The following is a 23,377-nucleotide window of genomic DNA, read 5'->3' on the forward strand; positions in this document are numbered from 1 at the left end:
CAGCTCCTCCTCCTCACCCTCCATCATGCCCTTCCCCTGTACAAAAATCCTAATCTTACCCATCCTTCAAGGCCCAGTTCTGCCATATGCCTTACCCAACCCCTTAATTATAAGTAATCTGTAATTACTTATACACACACTTGTATTTGAGGTCACAGACTTTTCTTAGTTTTTCTTTTTTGAACTTGCTTCTGACTCATGCACCTCACCCGTAGGGAAAGCCTCTGTAATTCTGAAGTTGCTGATTTCAAGTCTTTAATATGGTCTGTTTCTATCTGGCATTGCACATTTAAGGTCAGTCAGTACATAACCATTACTTTAAACCTCCTGCAAAGAATTTCATTTGGCAGTAATTGCTGAATGAGAACAAGTCTAAGGAGCCAATACTTCTGTTGAAATGATTTCTCTTGTCTTTCCTAAGTAGAACGCAGCACAGGGCAAAGGAGGTGAGGCTGCCTCCCTGCTGTCTCAGGCACGGTCATCAGCAGGCTAGGTCTCACCCAGATCCAGGCAGCTCTGAGTGCCCCTCTTCACAGTGGTCACTATGCTGTGTCCCAGGAGTCCTCTCATTTCAGATAAAGAATCTAGACACAGAGACATAAGTTGATTTGCTCAAGTGTATACGGAAAGGCTGCAGCTAAGGCCGGATTTAAATTCATACCCGTGGAATGTTCTTGGAACCAGGTCTACACGAACTCTGTCACAACCTCTGGAGGTGGAAATCATAAAGACACCTGTTTCCAGGAAGGTTTCTTTCTTCGTCAAATAGACTTATTACTTTGTGTTGTACCAAGCCCCACCTATCACCCACAGTTAACATTTCCTGCTAATATTTTTTTTTAAAGATTTTATTTATTTATTTATTTATCTGAGACAGAATGAGAGAGACAGAGAGCACATGAGAGGGGGGAGGGTCAGAGGGAGAAGCAGGCTCCCTGCGGAGCAGGGAGCCTGATGCGGAACTCGATCCCGGGACTCCAGGATCATGACCTGAGCCGAAGGCAGTCGCTTAACAACTGAGCCACCCAGGCGCCCTCCTGCTAATATTTTAAAGTAATTTTGCATAGCATGGTGAGCAACTGAAAGATACACTTCTGTTCACATCATGATTTATTTTACTGCCTTTTCTAAAAGATTATCTTAACTAGGGAAATAAATATTGTGAAGTTACGAGGTATCTCAAATTATAGTAAAACATTCACAGTGTTTGTTACCTGTATACAGAAAAAAAAGGTTATATAGCTGCATAATTTGAGTGCAGTTGAGTAGAAAGATAAGGAGAAAGACAAATACTATAAAACACTCATGTCTAAAGGGGACAGTGTTACCTGTATTTTCCATCCAGGTACCTTATATTTAGTTGAATGTACCACAATGCCTCCTGTAAGGTAACTTTTCTTATAAGCATAAGAAAGGAGACTTCAGAGTATAATATGATCCTGTTAGAGCAGGGAGAGTAGGAATATCTTTAGAATATTCCACTGTTCACAAAGGCCATTTTTCTAACATCTGTTACTTTGCCTTTAGCAACATAAAATTCAAATTCTAGTTCCCATTATAAATCAGTTATTTATGTCTTAGAAAAAATCATTATATAATAGGAAGCATAGGAGTATTACACTTATTTATTGTATGGGGGAAAAGTATGTTCGAGCAAGAAAAATTCGGGCGAAGACTGGAACAAGCCTTCTTTAATACGTCACAACATAACACGCATTGTGGGGTGCAGAGAGGTAAATTTAACTGAACAGAGGATCTGTGGTTTGTTTTCATATTGTAAGGCCTCGAATTCAGAAAGCACAGAGCAGACTGAGGCAAATTTCTAAGTGTGCTAAGGATTCAATTAATTGCCATTTTATTTTAAAAGCCCAGTAGAAGTGAGCTCTGTACTGCCTTCATCATCTCTTACACACATGCACGCACGCACGTACGTTGGCAGTTGAAATTACGCAGATCCCTTGGTGACTCCAGAGCCAGTTGCTTATAGCAGAGACCGAGTTAGGCTGTAGCTTGAAGGCCTTGGTGAAAGAGATGACGTTGGGATAATTTATTCCTTTGCAGCTTTTCGGAGAGACAGCAGTTAATAGCTCACCGTGTGCTAGGCCATGGTCTCACTTCTTACACTGAATCTTAGCAACTCCGTGAAGTGGACACTATCATGAAGCTCAATTTGCAGATGAAGAAACTGATACACAAAAAGAGTAAACTTGCCCTGCTGTATACAGCTAGAAAGTAGTAGAAATAGGATTGGAACTTGTTTAGTCCGGCTCATCTGAGCTCTTAGCCACTATGCTCTAAGCGTAACAGAACTACATGAGCCTTCATTGGTTCTGCTTGACTAGCACTAGTTAGTTACTTGGCTCTTTCAAAGTTCTGATGCCTCTCAATTTATTTGTGGCATTTCTTTGTTATAACTAATCCTAAAGGATCCTAAAGTACCCAACCAAGAATGTCTTGCCAATTTATAAGATTCAGAAGGTAAGCATTCTTTTTAAAGAGTAAGTGGTTACCCAATTCTAGAAAATAAGTATTCTTCTGGGACCTCTGTAAACAGAATCATGAGAAAATAGGAGATTTCCTTAGCCCTTAGTAATGACAGGAGTTCCTGAGAATTTAGTTTACTCTGAAAACCTGTTTAGCCACAGGATAAATTGTGCCTTTGCCTTAGGAGATTTAATGCTTTGACAAGATAAATATGTAGTTGTTTTTCAGAACACCCTTGTAGGATAGGTTAATATTAATAATTCAGTTTATACAGGCTATACTCTAGCCACAGAAAAGAATGTTGATATGTCTAAGATCTCATAACAATTCCAGAATCAGAAATACCCTACCTGGAGTTTTATGCTTAGTTGGTTTTGCTTTGTAGTCACCTACTTCCAAGAAAAACCAAACTGTCAGGATTTGAATTAGATGCTAAATGCTTTGCAAGCAAGTATAGAGCATTAAGCACAGAAAAGTGTTTCCATTTTCACTTGGGACCTTGTCATCTATAGCATTTCATTTAAATCATGTAGTTCCTTAAAAAAAAAAAAGAAGTCGTACCTCTCAAGGTTAGTCTCAGACACAGAATCTCCTCATTTCTGCATCAGCAAAAAATAATAGTCGTACGCATGGAAGATGACTTGTTACTTCTTATGTATCTTTCCATTTTTCTTTCTCCAACGTTTTCTTGTATTTCTTTAAAGTGGACATCATCTCCACCTCTGCCGGGAAGACAAGTGACAGTTTTTTTCCATGTAGGCAACTTTTTTCAGTTCCCCTTTGAGCTAGAGTAGATCTATACTGTAGCCCAAAGAACAGAAACTTTCCTTCTTTCTGAAGTGCCTCAGTTCTCCTTCAGACAACTGAAAGGAGCAATTTAAAACATAAGCAATGTGACTTTTTATTATTGGCCTAGATAATTATGTAAATCACAAGAGAACACTGAACCAGTCTGTCTTTAACTGTAAGCCTATTATATTAACCGTTCTAACTTGTTAATGAAAATGAAAGTGACTCCTTAAAGCATGTAGCTTCTACTTGATCATTTTGATTCTTCCTACTTGCAACAAATACTATAACATAAACTTCTTATTCTTTTTTTTTTAATTTTTCCCATTTTGAGTTTTATTCAGGTGTAATTGACCTATAATAGGCCCATAGGTTTTTTTTATTTTTTATTGTTATGTTAATCACCATACATCACATCATTAGTTTTTGATGTAGTGTTCCATGATTCATTGTTTGTGCATAACACCCAGTGCTCCATGCAGAACGTGCCCTCTTTAATACCCATCACCAGGCTAACCCATCCTCCCACCCCCCTCCCCTCTAGAACCCTCAGTTTGTTTTTCAGAATTCATCGTCTCTCATGGTTCGTCCCCCCCTCTGATTTCCCCCCCTTCATTCTTCCCCTCCTGCTATCTTCTTTTTTTTTTTCTTAACATATATTGCATTATTTGTTTCAGAGGTACGGATCTGAGATTCAACAGTCTTGCACAATTCACAGCGCTCACCATAGCACATACCCTCCCCAGTGTCTGTCACCCAGCCACCCCATTTCTTATTCCTTTTTTATACTTTTTTTTTTAAAGATTTATTTATTTATTTGAGAGAGTGAGAATGAGAGAGCAAGAGAGAGAGAGAACATGAGAGGGGGGAGGGTCAGAGGGAGAAGCAGGCTCCCCGCCAAGCAGGGAGCCCGATGCGGGACTCGATCCCAGGACCCTGGGATCATGACCTGAGCCGAAGGCAGTCGCCCAACCAACTGAGCCACCCAGGCGCCCCTCTTATTCCTTTTTATTCCCAGTTCTCCCTAATCCCCTCTTCTGCCTTCTGTCTCTGAGATGTTGGCCCCAGTTTCCTGAGTTGGAGGACAAGACATTCTTAGAATGCACAAGGCTTGCTTCAAGAGGGCGTCTGGGTTTGAGGTCATGCAGGAGGACTAATTTTAGCTTCAGGATCTTATGCACATCATATCTTATAAATTACCTATGAGGCATTTTTAAATATTGCAGACATTTAAAAAGATGAAACCAATTAAATTTTTATAATGGGAAGAGAGTGGGAGAGAAAAATCAGAGAGGCAGAGGTTGGAGGAGGAAGTCATCAACTGCAGAAAACACAGAATTTTACTGGGTCCCGGTGTTAAAGGTTTGTCCTTTGCTTTTGTAACATTGTTTCACTCAACCTGTGTCAAGGTGCAAAATGCTTTAGAGGCAAACACCAAAGCTGAAAGCAGAGAATAGTCACTGGGAATAACGTATGTTTGAAAGTCATCAACATCATTGTCATCATTATTTTCCCTGTGTTTTTAATAGTCATGCTTATTTATATCCCAGTTAAGAGTTGTCGCTAGGAAGTGTGATGTTCTTCGTAGTAAATTTGAGTCAGTTGGGTATGTGCACTTGTTTGTTGTCACTGCTTTATTTTAATGCTCTTATGCTTAGCTTCCCCATACTTACCTGCACATACTAGATGGTAAAGACAGAAATGGAAACCAATCTTCTACCTCTCTTCTCTCACGGAAGAATTTGGAGAAAGACAGCGACTGTCGTTGATCATGGCATCTTTCCTGTCAGCCTTCAGTGGGCGCACACACACACCCAACCGCAACACGCACCTTCCATCTCTCAAACTGTGTTTCTCATCGTCTCCCAAACACAAATGAGAACTCCTGTGCGCGTTGCTTTGCTCAACACATCATCCCTTCCTGCGTACAGTGCCACCTTCTCTTTTCTGCTAAAAAGGTGGCATTTGACTGGTAGAAAGCCAAGAAGCTTTCTAGTAGGGTAGAACTGACAGGTCTCAGATCTACCACTTACTTATTGTTTGACCTTAGGCAAGTTACTTAATTTCACTGAGACTCCGTTTCCTTATCTGTAAAAGGAAAATCATTTATTTCACAAGGCATTTTTGAGGGGTAAATAGAAGAAAAAATACAAAGCACTCAGCAGATACTGGCTCCCTTCCTTGTAGTTCCCCGTTTTTAAGTCCTACCTATTCCTCAAAATTCAAGTTTTACCTGCTCAAAGCTTATTCTCTGAAGCACCTAGTTTGCGCAGTATGCTACCTCATTATTGTTTGTTGTCTTGTATTTACTGTCTTCCCAAGTTGCTTATGAGCTGCTTGAGAGCTAAAGCTCCTCTGAAACAAAAAAAAATTCGGTTTCTGATATAACCTTATTAAATATGGTAGCCTCAGATGTGTGAGAGTGTAGAACTGGAAAATAAAAATGACTCCTTAAGCATGCAGTCCCCTTACTCCAAATTCCATGAGTTGGGAAAGGTTTTGAGTCCATTAGGTTTTCCTAGCCCAATAACAGAAATGGCATGAAAAGTGCTTTCCTCAATTATGAAATCTAAAAGGGAATCTTCAAATCCAGAAAGAGACTTCTTGTACTTCCATTGCTGCAGAAAGAGCTTAATTGGGTACATACATCTCTTTGAGGCAGTTTTCTATTAAAAATAAACTTGCAGAGCATGTTTGAATGTTCTGGTAAAGGAGGGAAGTTACTCAGACACTCTTACCCGAAGAATTGTTCCGTGAGAGGAAAGGTAGGCTTCCACTGAGCATGCATCTTCAGTGACGATGCACATCAAACATAAGAGAGGAAGAGGAGTCCGACTCAGGTGGCCGGATCACTGCCACATCAGACACACCAGCCTAGTAACACATTCCCCTACCCAGAGAATGGTCATCAGGTAGAGCAGGGTAGTGGCTCTTTATCCATATAAACACACAATCCCTAATAGGGTCAGAGCTCTTCAGCTCACTGGCAAAACTGTAGCAAGAGGTCAGGCTCCCTATATATACCAGAAAGTAACAGAGAGCACAGTGATTACATTCCAGATGTGACCTTTTACACTAAAGTAAATCTTCTAATGAGCAGAATTTGTTTTCCAAAAGAAAAAAATCCACATGTTTGTGATATTGCAGTCTTAAACATGGGATTCTCTGCCACCACCATCCCTCTTTAAGTCCTTGGTTTTTAATTTATAATCCTTTGCCTTTTGCTATATCTTTCATTTTAAGCTGTGATGCAAGAATGGATATTATATTTCTCTGCTGTAGTTCATCTATCTCCAGACTTATTCGGGTACTAATTGGTCATTTCTCACCTTTGAAAGGCAAATAGAAGGAAAACCACTTTTTTGTGATGTTTCTGACTTTCAAAAAATATTTCACAGTCATTCATTATAAATGAAATGAGATCTTGGGACTTGATCCTTGTCATAATTTTTCCCCGAAACACTTGGTTCTTTTGCTGGCCTAGCAGGTGAAACTCAAACTTCAGTGTAAAATCTTGAGTCACAGTAAAGATCTGGCTCGAGGTGCTCCAGCTCACTGATTTTGGTGTGTCCTGCTGGAGAAAAACTGACACTGTCATCTTTTTGCTCTTCCTGCTACTTGAAGACCTTGAGCCATGGGACTACCTAAGAGAGATGTTTCTAATATGCTGTCTCTGTGTCTCTTGTCATTGAGGTAATTGTCATGAAAAAACCCTGGACAACAGCCATGACAAACAGAAATATTTTGACAACTCACAGTCACTGGATGCTGCTGAAGAAGAGCCCTCTGAGACAGGAACAGAGGAGGAGCCTGTACTCTCTGTTGAGAATTCAGGGAGGGATTCAGATGCCCTTAGACTTGAAAGTAAGTTGATTTGACCTGAGCTGTGCTTCTGGGGTAAAATCAACTCTCAAGCTTTGAGTTTAGGCTTTTCTCTACTTAAATAGTTTTCTTCTTTTAATAGACACTCATTATATTTGTAGAATCACAAGGGTGACCCGCAGGTGTGAGATGGAAGACTGGCTAGCATGTGACAAAGCTCTTCACACTTCTTTCTTTTTTCTTTCGCCTCCATGTCTTATTTTGCTAGGACAAATTTGATTCATTTATATACCAGTCTTTCTTCTTAATATCAAGAGTCTACTGAGCAAGTCATTGAAAAACAAGCAAGATAACTTCTATTTACGCTAACCCAATAATATTTAAAGATTTGGAATAATAGAAATACCTACCAGGCCCTCTCCTAAAATTCCATTCTACAACCACAGTTTGAGCTATGCTGTACTGAACAGTTCTTGACATTATCGGTCAATGTATAATTGCCAATGTGAATGACTTTGTAGTACTCATCCTTCTTAACCACTTTGCTGCATTTGGATCTATGCACAACTCCCCACTTCTTGAAACTCTATTCCTTCTCCTCTTGGCTTCTGGGGTATCACTTGTTCTTGGCTCTCTTCCTGTCCTCAGGACATCTTTTTCGATTTCTTTCACTTATTCTTTACTTTGCCCCTTATTTGTTGGATTACCCAGGATCTTAACATTGGTCTTTTTTTCTTATCCCTCTTCTTAACCCTCTGTGTGTTATTTCTTGGTGTCTCAGATACTTTTGAATATAACAGTGACTCCAAATCTCTATTTTCAGTTAGGACATACTCTACAACTCTAGATCTTATTTCCACTTTTTTAGTGGTCTCTATCTCAGTGTGCCATAGGCACTTCAAATTGCACATATCCAAAATTGAACTTGTCCTCACTTTCATCCTATTTCTTGAACTGCTTCTAATTCCTATATCCCTGCTGTCTCTTAATGGCATCACAACTCACCCAGTCACCACTGTATCCAAGACCTGTTGCATCTGTTTATCTCTTCATCTATTCCTTCTGCCACTGCCTGAATTCAGACTTTCTTCATTTCTGCTTGGGCAATCACAGTAGCTTCGTAATTGAATTTCCAATATCTAGTCCTTTACTTCTGTTTGTGTATGGAGAGAGAGAGAGAGTGTATATGTGTTTGTGTAGGAGAGAGATAATACATTAATTGGTACAAAATTTTAAAAGCGGAAGCAACCCCTGTTACCAATATATTTTGTGTCCGAAGACTTGTTTCTAAAATCAGATCTGATCAGAAGTTGCCTATGTTTAAAGTTTTCAGTGGCTCTGTGTTACCTATAGGGAGACTCCGGGTATGCTAGTATAGGAGATGTGGCAGTTTGGCCCTAGTTTTGTCTCCAAGTGGTACCATCTACCGCTGCTCTACGTAGCAGGATGTATAAGCCTTCCACCATTTCCCTCACATGCCATGCTCTTGGAGTCTCCGTGTCTGCACAGGCTGGGAATAGCCCCTATGTACTCTTTGCTTGTTGTCAGCGACCCTTACGCATCTCCAAGATCCAGCTTAAATATCACCTTCTCTGTGAAGCATTCACAAAGGTCTCCAGGCATTTAGTTGCTCTGTACGCTGTCCTGTTCCCACTTTTTGTCAAGGCACATTTCATACGATGTGAATGCTTGTGTGTCTTATTTCCCATCAGACTGTGAACTTCTTATGTATCATGTCCTATATAAGTATATTTCTGTGTACAGTAAATATTTGTTAAAGTAATGAAATGTGGCATTTGCCTTCCTGTGTAGGTTGGATTAGCATACTTAGGAATTACAAACTCTGTGTTTCCTTCTAAGTGGTTTTGTATTTAAAAAATGATGTCTAAGAGAAGCAAGCTAGACCTCAGAGGGGAAGTTGTGACCTTCACCTTTGCAGGTTTAGAAAATTAGTTTCATCAGTTCTGTCAGAAATCATTGGGCTTTAAGGAAACTAATTTCCACTTACCATTTCAAAAGAGATGGATTCTTAAACTGGATAGGCAGTTTGTTCATTTACGAGGGAGCTACTCCGCTCTGGTGCCTGGCAGCCTCTTGTCTCCATCTGGCATCAGGTACCCACACAACCAAACGGACATCATGAGGTTGCTTGATAAACTCAGAATCACCACAGATGAAACTGAGCAATGTTAAGGGGTATTTTATTCAATTTACACAAACTGTTCCTATTCCAATATAATACAGCTCCCTAATGACCAGAATACTCATGACCACCAAATTAGACTCTTTTTTCTTCAGACAGTTCAGAATAAAACCCAACCAGAATCTTGCTGCTTGTCTCATTTTCCAAATAGTACATCATTGTTTGAGATAGATTATAACCTAGTCCCTGAGTTAAGTTTCTTTAGTCCTGTGTTCCCCATGGCGTTCCATCCCATCCCTGTACTGGAAAAGGCAGTATGGTTACCCTGGCTGAGACGGGGTCTTTTCCAAGTCCCTTCAGCATCATGCAGACTGTGTCTTAGGGTGGATTCTCTTACAGATTGCTAATTCAATCCATAGTATAATGATGACTCTTACTAGTTACACTCTTAGGTACTAACTTTTCTTCGCCATATGTTTGAATTCTGGGAGCACCTTCTTCTTTTCCCTAGATACAAACAGGTGCACAGGGACTATACTCGTGGTATGTTAGTATGTTTATACCAGCAGGCTTCCTGTAGTGTGGTTATCAGAGTGAGAAAAACTCCATTTTTTAAAATGCAAATAGTGTGTTATAATAAAAGCCAAGGATAGACATTAAAGAGTTTTTGATAATTCTGTTTTTGGAGGAAAATTTAAAGAAATACAGTTAAGCCCTTTCCAGTAACCATAAACTTATGATAATCACTACCTTTCTATGGTACTTTACAATTTACAAACATATGCTCACTTCAGCAGCACTTATATATAATTTACAAACTTATGAATTAATGTGTTAATTGTGTGAAACAGATATTATTATCAAGCCCATCTTATAGATGAGAAAATTGAGACTCAGAGAAGTTAGGTCCCTTGACCAAGATCATCAGTAGATAGCATAACTAAAACACATCCTCAGGTCTTCTGATCCCATGCATTGTACCCTTTGCCTGTGGGCCTTAGAAATAGGGGGTTGATGGATTAGAACTTTATTTTTTAATTAGTAAGGTCATTTTTAAAGAAAACTAGCATCTGCTGTTACCATTATTTTATAAAAGCAAAGAAAATTTTAATGTCAAAAAGTGCAAAGACAATCTCAGAATAAAGGTCTTTTTCAAAAACGGACAGTCGGCAACCTTACTCCAAAATTTGTATCCGGATGTGCATGCATGTGTGTGTGTGTTTATTATAATTTTATATACATATCCTTTTTATGTTTCTCATTTTGCTAAGGATTGGTACAAATTGTGTCACTGATTTAACATTGGAAAAACCACTGCTTTAATACCCCATCATCTAGTGCAAAAATCCTCCTCAGTAAACTTTATTTTATTTTTTTATTTTATTTTTTTTTTAAGATTTTATTTATTTATTTGACAGAGAGAGACACAGCGAGAGAGGGAACACACGCAGGGGGAGTGGGAGAGGGAGAAGCAGGCTTCCCGCAGAGCAGGGAGTCCGATGCGGGGCTTGATCCCAGGACCCCAGAGATCATGACCTCAGCCGAAGGCAGATGCCTAATGGCTGAGCCACCCAGGTGCCCCCTCAGTAAACTTTAGATACGGAAGGAAGAGCATAGGCTTTGTAGTCAGAGATTCTGCTACCATGTCCTTGCAGCAACACCAACTAGTTGTTAAATCTTGGGCAAGTTACTTAATCTTTCTGAGCTTCCCTTTACCTCATTAATTTAAAAACAAACAAAAAAATGCCTCAAGTGATTAGTATTTAAATGAAACATTTCTTTTAGAGCTCGGTACACAGTTGGAGCTCAGTCAGTGTTCACTTCTGCACACATAGGTGTGACTCTGCTGCTTCCAGACTTAGAGGCTGCTTGGGAGCCAAAGTGCTCACAAGTACGTACACACAGTATCTGCTCAATAAACACCTAGGGAACCCTGACATTTGCACAAGAGTTGTTACAGGAAAGATTATCTGTTTGCTCTTCTGGATTATCTTCTTGAAATCCCCAGTTTTCTCTTGCTATACTGACCCAGCTAAAACACCATTGGTGCAAATGAAAATTGATGATCTGTTGTTTGTTTTCTCAGAAGTGAATTTCCTTACCTACATCAGTCTGAGTGATTTCATTTAAGCCTTTTGTGCTATGTGATTACTGGCTTTAAATATTATGCCATTGTTGATGCATGAAATCTTAAGGAAGTCTATAGCTTTATACTGTGACTTCAAAACCAGATCGCTGCCTTTTAAAGAAAATACTAGAGCTCAAGACAGAATTGCCGAAGGCCCTATGGTGGTGGAGTCTTTGTGTGAAACCAAATTTGTCTAATTCCACAGTATATTCTTTTTATTTTATGAGATGGATGTATTTCTCTGTGGTATCATTCTCAGAGGTAGAAGGTGCCCTTCTTGTCTTCAGAAACCACATTCTATTGGTACTAATCTTGTAAGAGTTTCTGGAGATGTTTTGAGTCAAATTTTGAAGGAAGGACTTTTTTTTTTGCTGGTCATCTCTTCGAATGTGTGATCTTTACCTCTGTTTGCTGTCAGTCTGCTTTGTTTTGAATGTAGAACTCACCTTTCATTTCATTCTTCCTAAAACTCTTCTTAACACAAACCTCTCTTCCAAGATTATTAATGCTGTTTCTTACCCAATACAGTCACTTTTCTTTTGCTCATCTTCTGATGTTCCACTCCCTCTCAGGAGCGTCCTTAACAAGGCATTGTGTGGCTTCGGCTTCTGCTCCAGGCACAGGGAGCTCAGTCTCCCTTGGTAGCCCATTCCACTTTCTGACCATTCAAAAGTCTTTCCTAATATTGAGCTAAAATGTGACTTCTCATCTCCGGTCCTGCCTTCTGAAGCTAACAAAGTCAGTCTTGTCTCTCATTAAAATCACATTTGAAGATGACTCTTTTCCTACCTACCCTACCCCCCTATGTTTTTGCTTCCTTCAGCTTCCTTATTTCCTTGAACAACTCCAGTTAGGGCTCTTAGTACCTTCACCAATCTCGAAGTAATCTTTCTAGAATTAAAAAATATATATATATTTCCAGATGCCTGGGTGGCTCAGTCGGTTAAGCGTCTGACTCTTGATTTCTGCTCAGGTCGTGATCTCAGGGCCCCAATCTCAGCGTTGTGAGATTGAGCCCCATCTTGGGCTCCCCAGTCAGCATGGAGTCTGCTTGGAACTCTCTCCCTCTCCCTCTACCCCTCACCCCACACTTGCACTCTCTCTGTCAAAAAATGAAATAAAGAAAATGTTTAAAAAAAGAAGAAAAAGTCTTTCTAGTAAATATTTTTCAAGCCTGATTTTTTTTGTGTGTACTGTGTCAGCTACTATTCCTTCCATGGGGTCACTTTGGTATCTTCAGTCCTTCAGTTAATATGATTTTGGGCACGTTCACCAAGTCATGTTTCTATCAATGTGCTCTGCTTTGAAAATCTCTTAAACTGCGGTGCCAGACTTACCGATGAATCTCCAGATGTGTCTGGAACATTACAAGATTATGTTGGACTTCTTTTTCTTCTTCTTCCTCCTCCCCTTCTTCTTCTTCTACTTTTTTTTTTTCTTTTTGAGGACAACATATACCTCTCTCCGTCTCTCAACACTTCTCCTAGTCCCTGTGATTCTTGACAGATTATCTGACATGGCTCAAACTCAACTAAGCTTTCCTAGTATCCTGAGATAGTATTCATCCAAGTAAAAAAACCCGAACTCATCTAAGCCTCACTGTGGGTGCTCACAGTCTCCTTACTTCATAATATTTATTTCCTTTTTCCAGTGTGAAAATGGTACGTGTTAAAGAAGATAAAATAATAGAGATAGGTGATCTCAGTTTCTCTGTTTTTAGTTTATATTATACCATTGGTCCCACAAGCAGCAATCCTAATATTTTACTTTTTCTTCTTGCTTCAAGTATAATCTAAAACCATCTGTGATCCTGCTATAGTCCAGACCTCTTTCCAAACCTGAATTCTGTATTTCCAGAATTAGACAGTGTCTGGAGATATGTCCCTCTGTCCATTCTAACCTGGACTATTACAAGCCCTCAGCACATTTTTGGACACAGACAACAAATGCTTAAATGAATTAATAAGTGTCTGAAATACCAACATGATAAGTCCTTTTGCCCTCTCCTAATTCCATAGTCTTTGTAGATAACATTGTTTTCATTTTCACAGATTCTAAAACTCCATATCGTAAAAAGGTCCCTGTTTCACATTAGGCTTCGAAATCTTGAAATTATCTTTGAACTTACCCTATTCTTTGTCATTGTATCCATTTAACCACCAAATTCTGTTTTTCTCCACTGAAATTTCTTCATGTACCTCTTTCTCCCCCCTTTTCAAAATTCCCCTTTTTAGTCCTTACCCTAAGCCAGCTTCTCTTTAAACAACTTTATATAGAGATTGTTGAAATACTTTCTAACTGGTCTCTGTCCTCTGTCTTCCTTCTCCACCCCCGAGTATGCCAGCTGATTTACCACTCTGGCCTTTATATGCCACATTATGGCTCTCGTCTTGTTATTCTTCTGCTTAGCAAACAGGAGGCTCCCTTGAACATGAATCTTCCTCCCAACTTTCCCAGACATCCTCAATGTCACCCACCTTCCCTAAGTATCTTGTTTGCTGATACCATCTATATACATTCTTTGTCCTAGTTCGTGGGAAATTAGTAGTGCCTTCACGTATTGCCTTCCTTATGCCTGCATCAGTGTGTGTACATATGGGTTTGAGTATTTACGATCAAGCTCCTCCCTCTCGGGAGTGCCCTCCCTGGCCCTCTGCCTGCCTGTCTAAATCCTGCCTCAGTAGTCTGCCTTCCTCTAGGAAGCATGTTGTGACCACACTCAATTATGCTTTTCCTCTAGAAAAAAAGTATTTAAATGTAATTGTTCTCTGATTAATGTATACAGTTTTGTGTCTCCAACTTGACTATACAGTTGATCCTTGAACAATACAGGTTTGAACTGCACACATCCACTTACATGCAGATTTTTTTTTTATAAATACCATATAGTACTTTATTTTCTCTTATTATGTTCTTAGGAACATTTTTTAGCTTGCTTTATTATAAAAAATAGTATACAATACCTATAGCATATAAAATATGTGTTAATCGACTGTTTATATTATCGGTAAGGCTTCTGGTCAACAGTGGGCTATTAGTAGCTAAGTTTTTGGAGAAACAAAAGCTATACGTGGATTTTAACTGTGTGGGGGTCAGCACCCCTAACCCCCATGTTGTTGAACTGTATTTAATTCCTCAGAGTCAGATTCTTTTTGTTCCCACCTATATGGCTCAGAGCATGGAGATAGGCACATAGTAGGTCCTAAATAAATAAAGATTGGCTTATTGTTTCTAACTCATAGCTCATTTATGATCTCCCCATTCCTAACCTATGTAGTGTTGATCTTTAGGAATTGCTACTACTGCAACCCCTACAGCCTTTGAAGGGACTAGTGGCTGCCGGCAGCAAAAGCCTGCAGCAAGTTCCATAGTCTGTCTTGATTGGAATACCAGTTTCCATCAATGAAAGGCCCTTTCTCTAAGAACTTTTCAGTAATGATATATATATATTACTGTATGGTCTGGGCGTAGGGGAGCCTTACCCTTTGGAACTGGCTTGCAGAATTCTTTGCAACTGAACAACTTTATTTAGAATGATTTCTAAATAGTAGTAGTTACTGAATGGAAATAAGACTTCCAAACACAGCATCCATATGCAGCTCTAACTATACACTGGGGAATTAGTTACCTGCAGTCTACCTTTGGCCAAAAGCCACTTTTCTTTAAGCCCATACTCTTGGCTGCAGCCAAATCTATCAAAAACCCTTTCCTGTCTCAAGACTAGGTGCAGGGAAGCCCATGGTGGCCATAGGAGAAGGAAGGAGAGGAAGCTAAAATAACATGAGGAATACTTAGAACTCTGTTGCTACAAGTCAGACGGCAGGCAGTTGTTCTAATTAAGTTGCTTTTTGGGGTCCCCATAGCAACCCTGTCCAGGTGTTTTCCTGAGTTAGCTACTGAGAAATTTGTAAATCATATAGTATGCCAGACACTATGTTAAAGACATGATGCCTGCCTTTAACACATGACAAGGTAAACCTTAGAGTTTATAAAGTCTTGAATCGTCAGCAGGACGAGGCAAAGGTAGGAGCAGCAGATCCTCAAGAACCTCACAAACCAAATTATTCCCGAGTTCCATTAACTCATTCTACAACCATGCCTCTGAAGTGTCAGGTACAATGTTGGACATTCAGGATATAGTAGTAGTAAGATAGAAACTGAAAATTAGAACTCTTTGTCAACCCTACATTTATACTATTTGCCACATAATTTGGGCAATTACCAACCATTTTTATCCGAATATCCTAAAGAAAATGCCTTTGCAAACCCGTTTTACCTTATGCTTGTCTCAGAACTTCATTAATAATAATGATAATGATAATAATCAAGAAAAATCAGCCGATTCATTCAAAAAACCTAAAAGAAACCTACTTGAAAGGACAACGGTACATTTCAAAGTCACTTGTTAACAAATGGAGGAGCCTTCTAGCTTTTTCAAGAAGGAATAGCAGATTTCTAATGGTACTCCCAGCCTGACAACAGACCTTCCCACTTTCTGGAATAGAAAGTGGGATGGAAGATAGAGATGCCACCAGAGCCAAGAGTGACACTCTATGAGTAGGGCTCAAAGCTTTATGTTGCTTTAAGCCTTGATGGTCAGCCATCTTTCTCACCCCACGCCTCCTCAGACTAATACTCTGCTTTTCTAAAGTGGGTTACTCACTATGGTTATAGGTCTGGTCAATACGGAAATGAGATTCCTGACCTTGGCCTTAGTAATACCATGTTCTAAATCACTGAACGAGCCAGAATTACCAACTGAAGGTTATTGGGATAGCTTAACCAGGATAATGTAGACTGGCATTTTCTGAGCAATCAACCCCGAGCTCTCAGGTTGTCCAGTGGATGCATATTACAAAAGCAGGTATTCTATTTTATTTGTTTTTGTACCCTACTTCCAGAAAAGATTGCAGATGACTTACATGGAATACACAATATAAGATTCAGCCATTAATTCAAAATAGCAAAAGTTTAAGTAATAAAGTTTTTTTTTTTTTTTAAGAAAGGAAAGCATTCTATTAAGAAACTCAGAAATTTTTGCCCTAAATGTTCTAGTTATCTAGGCATAGAGGGGAACCTGTAGGAATGTGTAACCTTTAATGTATAACAATGGAAACACTGACTTCTCAGGAGAAAGAATTTTTCTAGGCCATTGCACTGGGAAGCATCCATGGAAGTCTTTACATAAGAAACTTGAGCAACATAACAAATAATGTCTTGATAACCATTTTAGGAAAACATTACACTGCTCCATCACTATTTCTTATACTACCCATTAGTGAAAATAGGAGCCTGAATGTAGAATTAGGATAACTTCCCATTAAACAAATCATCGTTCAGGTAAAACAGACTGTATGGCCTGGACATGCAGCTATGATATGTCATATGCTATTTGAAGAAAGCTTCAAGAATCCCACATATTCAATAAATAACATCATAATAAATTTCATCTTTGCCATTTGTGTCTTATATCTAAAGCAAGTGGGCCTTTTCTTTTTTTTTCCCAAAAAAAGTACATTTATAAAATAGCCATCCCCCTGCTCACTAGTGATATACTCAGTGCCGGCTTGCCACCTCGCTGCTACTGTTGTCCTCATCCAAGCTTTTGACAAAGCTACACAGCAAAGAGAATGTTTTGTTGTGCATTTTGAGGATGATGAGTGGCATTTTTATGGGTGGGCTATCAAATCTCCTCTAAGCAGAGCCAAAGCTGCTCAAACAGCAAGGTTGGAGTCTCAAGTACTGGAGTGAGTACTACGTAATTTTTAGGATATGTGCTGTTGAAGCGAGCACAGTACTACGTAATTTTTAATGACATGTGGGCACTCTAATTTCAGGTACAGTGGTTGAGGAGAGCAATGGTTCTGATGAGATGGAGAATTCAGATGAAACAAAAATGTCTGAAGAGATACTGGCTTTGGTGGACGAATTTCAACAGGCATGGCCCCTGGAAGGCTTTGGGGGAGCCCTGGAGATGAAAGGGCGGCGTCTGGACTTGCAGGGGATACGAGTGCTGAAGAAGGGTCCCCAGGACGGAGTGGCCAGAAGCTCTTGCTACGGAGACTGCAGAAGTGAAGATGATGAAGCCACAGAATGGGTGAGAGTTTGCCAAGTCAGTTCATACCAAACTGTAGCCCAGGTCTTGGTGGGGGTGCAAAGTGTGATGTTTCTCTTGGGGGTGTGGCACCACTTTACTCCGCCCTCCGGTCAGTCTTCATGTGGGCCTTGTTCTGCAGGAAGCATTTCCCTTTACTTTTGTCTGTATTGCTACCTCTTCCAGGAGGCAGGAGAAGCAGAAGACTGTTGAGCTGCATTCCAAGCCTGCATGCCTGCAGCTGCCCAGTTCAGACATCTTCATTTTCATTTTCCTGTAGACACCCTTCAAGGCTAGGTTATTTTGTTTATTTCACTAAACATTTTTCGCTGAGATCTGTAAAAATTAAATGGAAGGAGAGAATCAGCTCTAAGCTCTAGCACAGGACTGGTTACTCTTTTTTCTTTTAAGAAGGAGAGTGCAAGAGGGGGGTGGGGTGGGGAGGGACAGAGGGAGAGAGAGAATCTTAAGCAGGTTCCTCGCTCAGTGTGAAGCCTGATACAGAGCTTGATCTCACAACCCTGAGATCCTGTCGGAAGCTTAACCAGTTCAGCCACCCAGGCGCCCCGAGGATGGGTTACTCTTAAAGCCACCAATATCCACGCCTTTACAGATTTGATAATTGGTTTAATATGTCCCCAACATGTCTCCATTTTCCAGATCACATTCCAGGTCAAACGTGTCAAGAAACCCAAAGGAGATCATAAGAAAACTCCTGGGAAAAAGGTAGAACAGAATCAAGTAGAAAATGTACAGCGTTACCAAGCAAACCTGGAGATCACTGGCCCAAAGGTGGCATCTCCTGGGCCACAAGGTAAATTTGAATATTTAATATGCCAGTTTCTTTTTTCAGATTTCACAGTCTTATTTCTCACTAAGGATATGTTTGTGACTTGAAGGATATCATATGAGAAGGTAATGGGGCTAAGTGAACGAGGAAACAGTCATTGGTATAAAAAGTTTGTTGTGACATTACTTGACTTTTTTACCATTGCCCATCAGGCTTATATTCTTTTTTTTAATAAGGACAGTTGCTTTTATTTATTTATTTTTTAGGATTTTATTTATTTATTTTTTCCAAAAAAAAAAGACCCTTCTTCAGCACTAGTATCCCCTGCAAGTCCAGAGAGAGACTTGACTTGGCAAACTCTCACCCATTCTGTGGCTTCATCATCTTCACTTCTGCAGTCTCCGTAGCAAGAGCTTCTGGCCACTCCGTCCTGGGGACCGTTCTTCAGCACTCGTATCCCCTGCAAGTCCAGAGAGAGACATAGCGAGAGAGGGAACATAAGCAGGGGGAGCAGCAGAGGGAGAAGCAGGCTTCCTGCTGAGCAGGGAGCCCGATGCAGGGCTCAATCCCAGGACCCGGGGATCATGACCTGAGCTGAAGGCAGACACTTAATGACTGAGCCACCCAGGCGCCCCTGGGCTTATATTCCTATCATCTTGAGCTTAAATATCCTATTGGTTCTTGATAGTCTAGTTTAATATGATTATATCTATCTTATTGGGTGGTTGTGAGGACTATAGGAGTTATACATGTAAAATGCTTTAAATGAACTAGCCACATAGGACTCAATAAATATTAACATTTAATATTTTATGTGTCAGAGATCTCTTTAAGTATTGGATAAATGCTTTAGAACGACTCCCAGGAAAAAGGCATATACATCAGAATATGTCATGTACTTTTAGGGTTCATAGTTGTCCTGGAGTGCATCTTGGGACTCCAGATTCAGGGCCCAGTTGACTTTTTTTTCTAGCAATGAAGTAGTGGTGATCAAATTTCTTTTTAAAAAATCTTTTTTATGGGGCGCCTGGGTGGCTCAGTCGTTAAGCGTCTGCCTTCGGCTCAGGTCATGGTCCCAGGGTCCTGGGATCGAGCCCTGCATCCGGCTCCCTGCTCAGCGAGGAGCCTGCTTCTCCCTCTCCCACTCTGGCTGCTTGTGTTCCCTCTCTCGCTGTATCTCTCTCTGTCAAATAAATAAAATCTTTAAAAAAAAAAAAAATCTTCTTTTTTAAAGGATATTTAAAGTCTTAGACTTCAAAAATTCAAGGTAAATTCATGAAAACATGTCTTGTTTAATTTGTTGTACTTACCAAAGCTGAAAGCAGGGTGCACATAATAAAATATAAAGAATGGGGTCAGTTTGGTTAAATCCCGGAGTGAAGTGTTACTTGTGAAAAATACAAAGGGCACCAAAAAGGACATTTTGTCATGACCGGATTTGACAGCATGCAGTAGCTTTACTGTTTAAGGGTGACATCGTGTGTTAACAGGTTCCAGAAAGAAAGCAACACTTCCTCTACTAGGTCTGTCTTCTGTAGCAAGGAAAAGGGTATTCAAAATGTAAAATATCATTATGGAAATGAAAATTTCATTAAATAGTAAATGTAATGAAATCATAGAAGTAGAAAATTTAGATGAATATTTATATACTTTCCAGGTGGAAAAGGACTTTCTAAGGCAGAGAGAAAAAGAAAAACTCTGGCACCAGAAAACACCATAAAATAGAAAGGCAAAGGACTGAAACAAAGTATTTTTGAAGAATATTTATATTTCTACAGACTATGTGATAAGCACAGATTATCAGTATCTTTTAAAGAACACCTACAGGGACACCTGGGTGGCTTAGTCAGTTGAGTGCCTGACTTCGGCTCAGGTCATGATCTCAGGGTCCTGGGATCGAGCCCCACCTTGGGCTTCCCGATCGGCAGGGAGTCTGCTTCTCCCTCTCCCTCTGCCCCTCCCCTCCCACTAGCACGCTCTTTTTCTCTCTCTCTCGACTAAATAAAATCTTTAAAAAAAAAATAAGAACACCTACAAATCAGTATGAAAAATACAGCATTTCAGTAGGATATGTGCAAGTACAGAGACCGGTCGTCAAATACACACGTACAATTGGCCACTGAACATGTGACAAAATGTTCAGCCTCCCTAGCAATCAAAGATAGGCAAACACAGACAGCAACATGCCATTTTTGCTTCTCAAACTGTCTTTAAATGTGCAATACACAGAGTTAATGAGGTGAGTTTTGGGATCGTCTGACCATATATAGCAGAAAATTTAAAAATATACCAACAATTTTACTTCCAATAATTTACCCTAGGTAAATCATCTTATAGGTGCCAAAGACAGAAGTGCAAAGATTGATCATGGGGTCGCTTATCATAATAAAAAATTTTAAACCGCCTAAATGTTGGTAATTGCCTAAATAAATTACATAATGTCCATGCTATGTACTGTACTGCCAAGACACTTATAATTTAGTGAGTGAACAAAAGCAGTTTATAAAATAGCAGGTAGAATACTTCAGTTTTTGTAAAATAGTAAATATACTGTATTATGATTACACTTGTTCACATTTCCGTATCTCTACAATTGAGATACATCTTACACATGATGATATTTTACACAATAATTGGCAGTATTTTTCTTTCTTACACCATATAAAATAATGTACACGTTACAGCTTATGACTGCTTAGATTTGATGAAAGAAGCTAAAATAAGCAAGTACATAGAAACAAGTATAGAAGAGAATATACCGAAATGTAAGTGGTCATCTCTAGGCGCTGATAGGGATATGTGTGATTTTTTATTTTCTTCTATATGCTTTTCCATTTTCTAAATAATTTATAATAAGTCTATATTACTTTTACAAACAAAAAACTAAAAATTTCTTGTAAAAGTGAAATTTAAAGCTTGGTATGGTTTGAGATTCTAGAAAAGCACTTAAGTGGTTTTAAGTGGATTCAAGTGGGTGGGCCCACGGAGGGCACTGAATGTACTTGTAGATGACATCAGGGAACTACTTACTGTCACTATATGAAAAATTCTAAGGCTTGGAAGAAATGACAGGTGGCCAGAGAGGTTCAGTATCCTGGTTTTCAAATAAATCTGGATTCTCTTCGCTACCAAGAGATAAGCTTCATGATAAATCCTGACAAAGTTCTAAAGCAAATTATAAAACAGATAGATTGTAAGCCAATGGGGAAAAGTGGAGATCAATAAGGACCACTGTAGATTTACTAAGAATTAGTAAAACTAATAATGCATAACTAATTTCATTTCCTTTTTTGGTGAGGGCTACCAGACTGGAAGACCAGAGAAGTGCCATAAACACAATGTAACTAGATTTCAGCAAAGCATTTAACAGAATCTCTTAGGATATTTCTGTGTGAACAAGATGGGGAGATGTGGGCTCAGAGGCTCCCCATGGCCTACAGCATGAAGTCCAAACTTCCTCGTGTGGTGTACAAGCACCCAGCCTGTCTCTAGCCTTCATGCTGTTATTTTTCTGAACCAGCCGTGCTTTTATTTTACCCCTTGCCTTTGCACATGCTGTTCCCTCTGCTTGGAATGCCCCCCTGCCACCTCAGCAGAGCTAAAAGATCACTCATCCTTAAACTTCAGACTCTACGTGCCTTCCCTTCCTTAGTACCTTCAGGCAGAATTAGTTGCTCTCACCTCCGTGCAGTTGTCCTATACTTTCACTCTGGCACTCATCCTGTTGTATCCTAGGATTTATGATTACCTTCCTCACTAGACTGTGAACTCAAGGGCAGGCCCCTTCTGTATTATTCCCCTCTGTATCCCTAGTGTCTCAACACAGTTCCCAGGCCCTTATGATAGATGCTCAATAAATGTTGTTCAAGTGAATTTCTTTAAACATAATAGAAAAATAAGCTTTATTGTTAAACTTACGGTTTAATTCTTTCAGTTATTCATTTAAACAGGGTTTATTTGGGGTGCCTGGGTGGCCCAGTCGTTAAGTGTCTACCTTCGGCTCAGGTCATGATCCCAGGGTCCTGGGATCGAGCCCCGCATCGGGCTCCCTGCTCGGCGGGGAGCCTGCTTCTCCCTCTCCCACTCCCCCTACTTGTGTTTCCTCTCTCGCTGTGTCTCTCTCTGTCAAATAAATAAATAAAACCTTAAAAAGTAAAATAATAAAATAAAAAATAGGCAGGGTTTATTTGAAACTCTTCCAAACTGTTCTTTTCTATTTTATTTAAATCTAAAGCCCTGCTTATACCTCAAACAGTTTTCAGTTATTGGTAAATTCCTACATTATAAAAAAGTCACACAGAACGAAAGTTCTCCTTCCTGCCCACTCATTCTATTGTAAGTCCTCCAGAAGACCCCTTCCCAGACAAGATTTAGTTCTGTTTTTTTCTCGGGGGCTCAATCTAAGTGAAGGGCCTACACACAAAAGGTAGTACTGTGAAGTGTGTCCATTAACAGAGCGCTAAAAGCCCAATATAGCTTTAAATAGCATGGTGATTAGAAGCATACTTGTTAGACTCAGATCTGGATCTGGATCCTGGCTCTGCCATATACTAGCCAGGTGACCTTGGGCAAGTCACTTGATCTCTCTGAGAAGAGAGATTTTTTTCCATCTGAGAAATGAGTCTGTGGATGTAAAGCACTTAGCACAGGACCTGAACACACAGTAAGTGCTCTGGACATAAATGATAACCTTTCGTTATCACCATTATTCCCCATCTGCTGCTTTTCTCTACAACAGTGGTTCTCTACCAGGAGTGATTTTGTCTTCCCAGGGCACACTCTGGTTATCACATCTGGGGGAGGGTGCTACTGGTTCTATGGTAGAAGCCAGGAATGTTGCTAAACATCCTCCAATGCACAGGACAGCCCCCACGACAAAGCATCCTCCAGCCCACGACGTCAGTACTGCCAGGATGAGAAACCTTGCTTTAGCCATAAATGCTTTTCCTAAGTTGGAGTTATCTTTATAAAATCAAAATGGAGAGGGGTAAAAATGAAATTTGGTAAGATGTTAACGTTGAAGAATATCTTAGCTCTTATCTTATGTTGATCAGTCTTAAATCCAATGGACTCATTTATTTTTACTTCATCATCTGTCTTTGAGTCTAAGACTTTACTCAGATAATC

General features: G+C 39.8%; 1 protein-coding gene across 2 annotated transcripts in view; it reads left to right on the forward strand.

Moving 5' to 3' along the window:
• The window catches only part of TTC17 (tetratricopeptide repeat domain 17), a 116,732-nt gene that overhangs the window by 65,857 nt on the left and 27,498 nt on the right, over positions 1–23,377 (forward strand). The window contains exons 17-19 of one of the 2 annotated variants that reach the window (XM_035012595.1): positions 6,967–7,137; positions 17,204–17,463; positions 18,121–18,274. In XM_035012595.1, coding sequence (XP_034868486.1) covers positions 6,967–7,137; positions 17,204–17,463; positions 18,121–18,274 — 585 coding nt within the window. The remainder of the gene's footprint in view (positions 1–6,966; positions 7,138–17,203; positions 17,464–18,120; positions 18,275–23,377) is intronic. The other variant, XM_035012596.1, reaches the window with a different exon arrangement.

Source organism: Mirounga leonina, unplaced genomic scaffold, assembly GCF_011800145.1.
Source record: "Mirounga leonina isolate KUSES-001 unplaced genomic scaffold, KU_Mleo_1.0 Mir_166, whole genome shotgun sequence".
NCBI lineage: Eukaryota > Metazoa > Chordata > Mammalia > Carnivora > Phocidae > Mirounga > Mirounga leonina.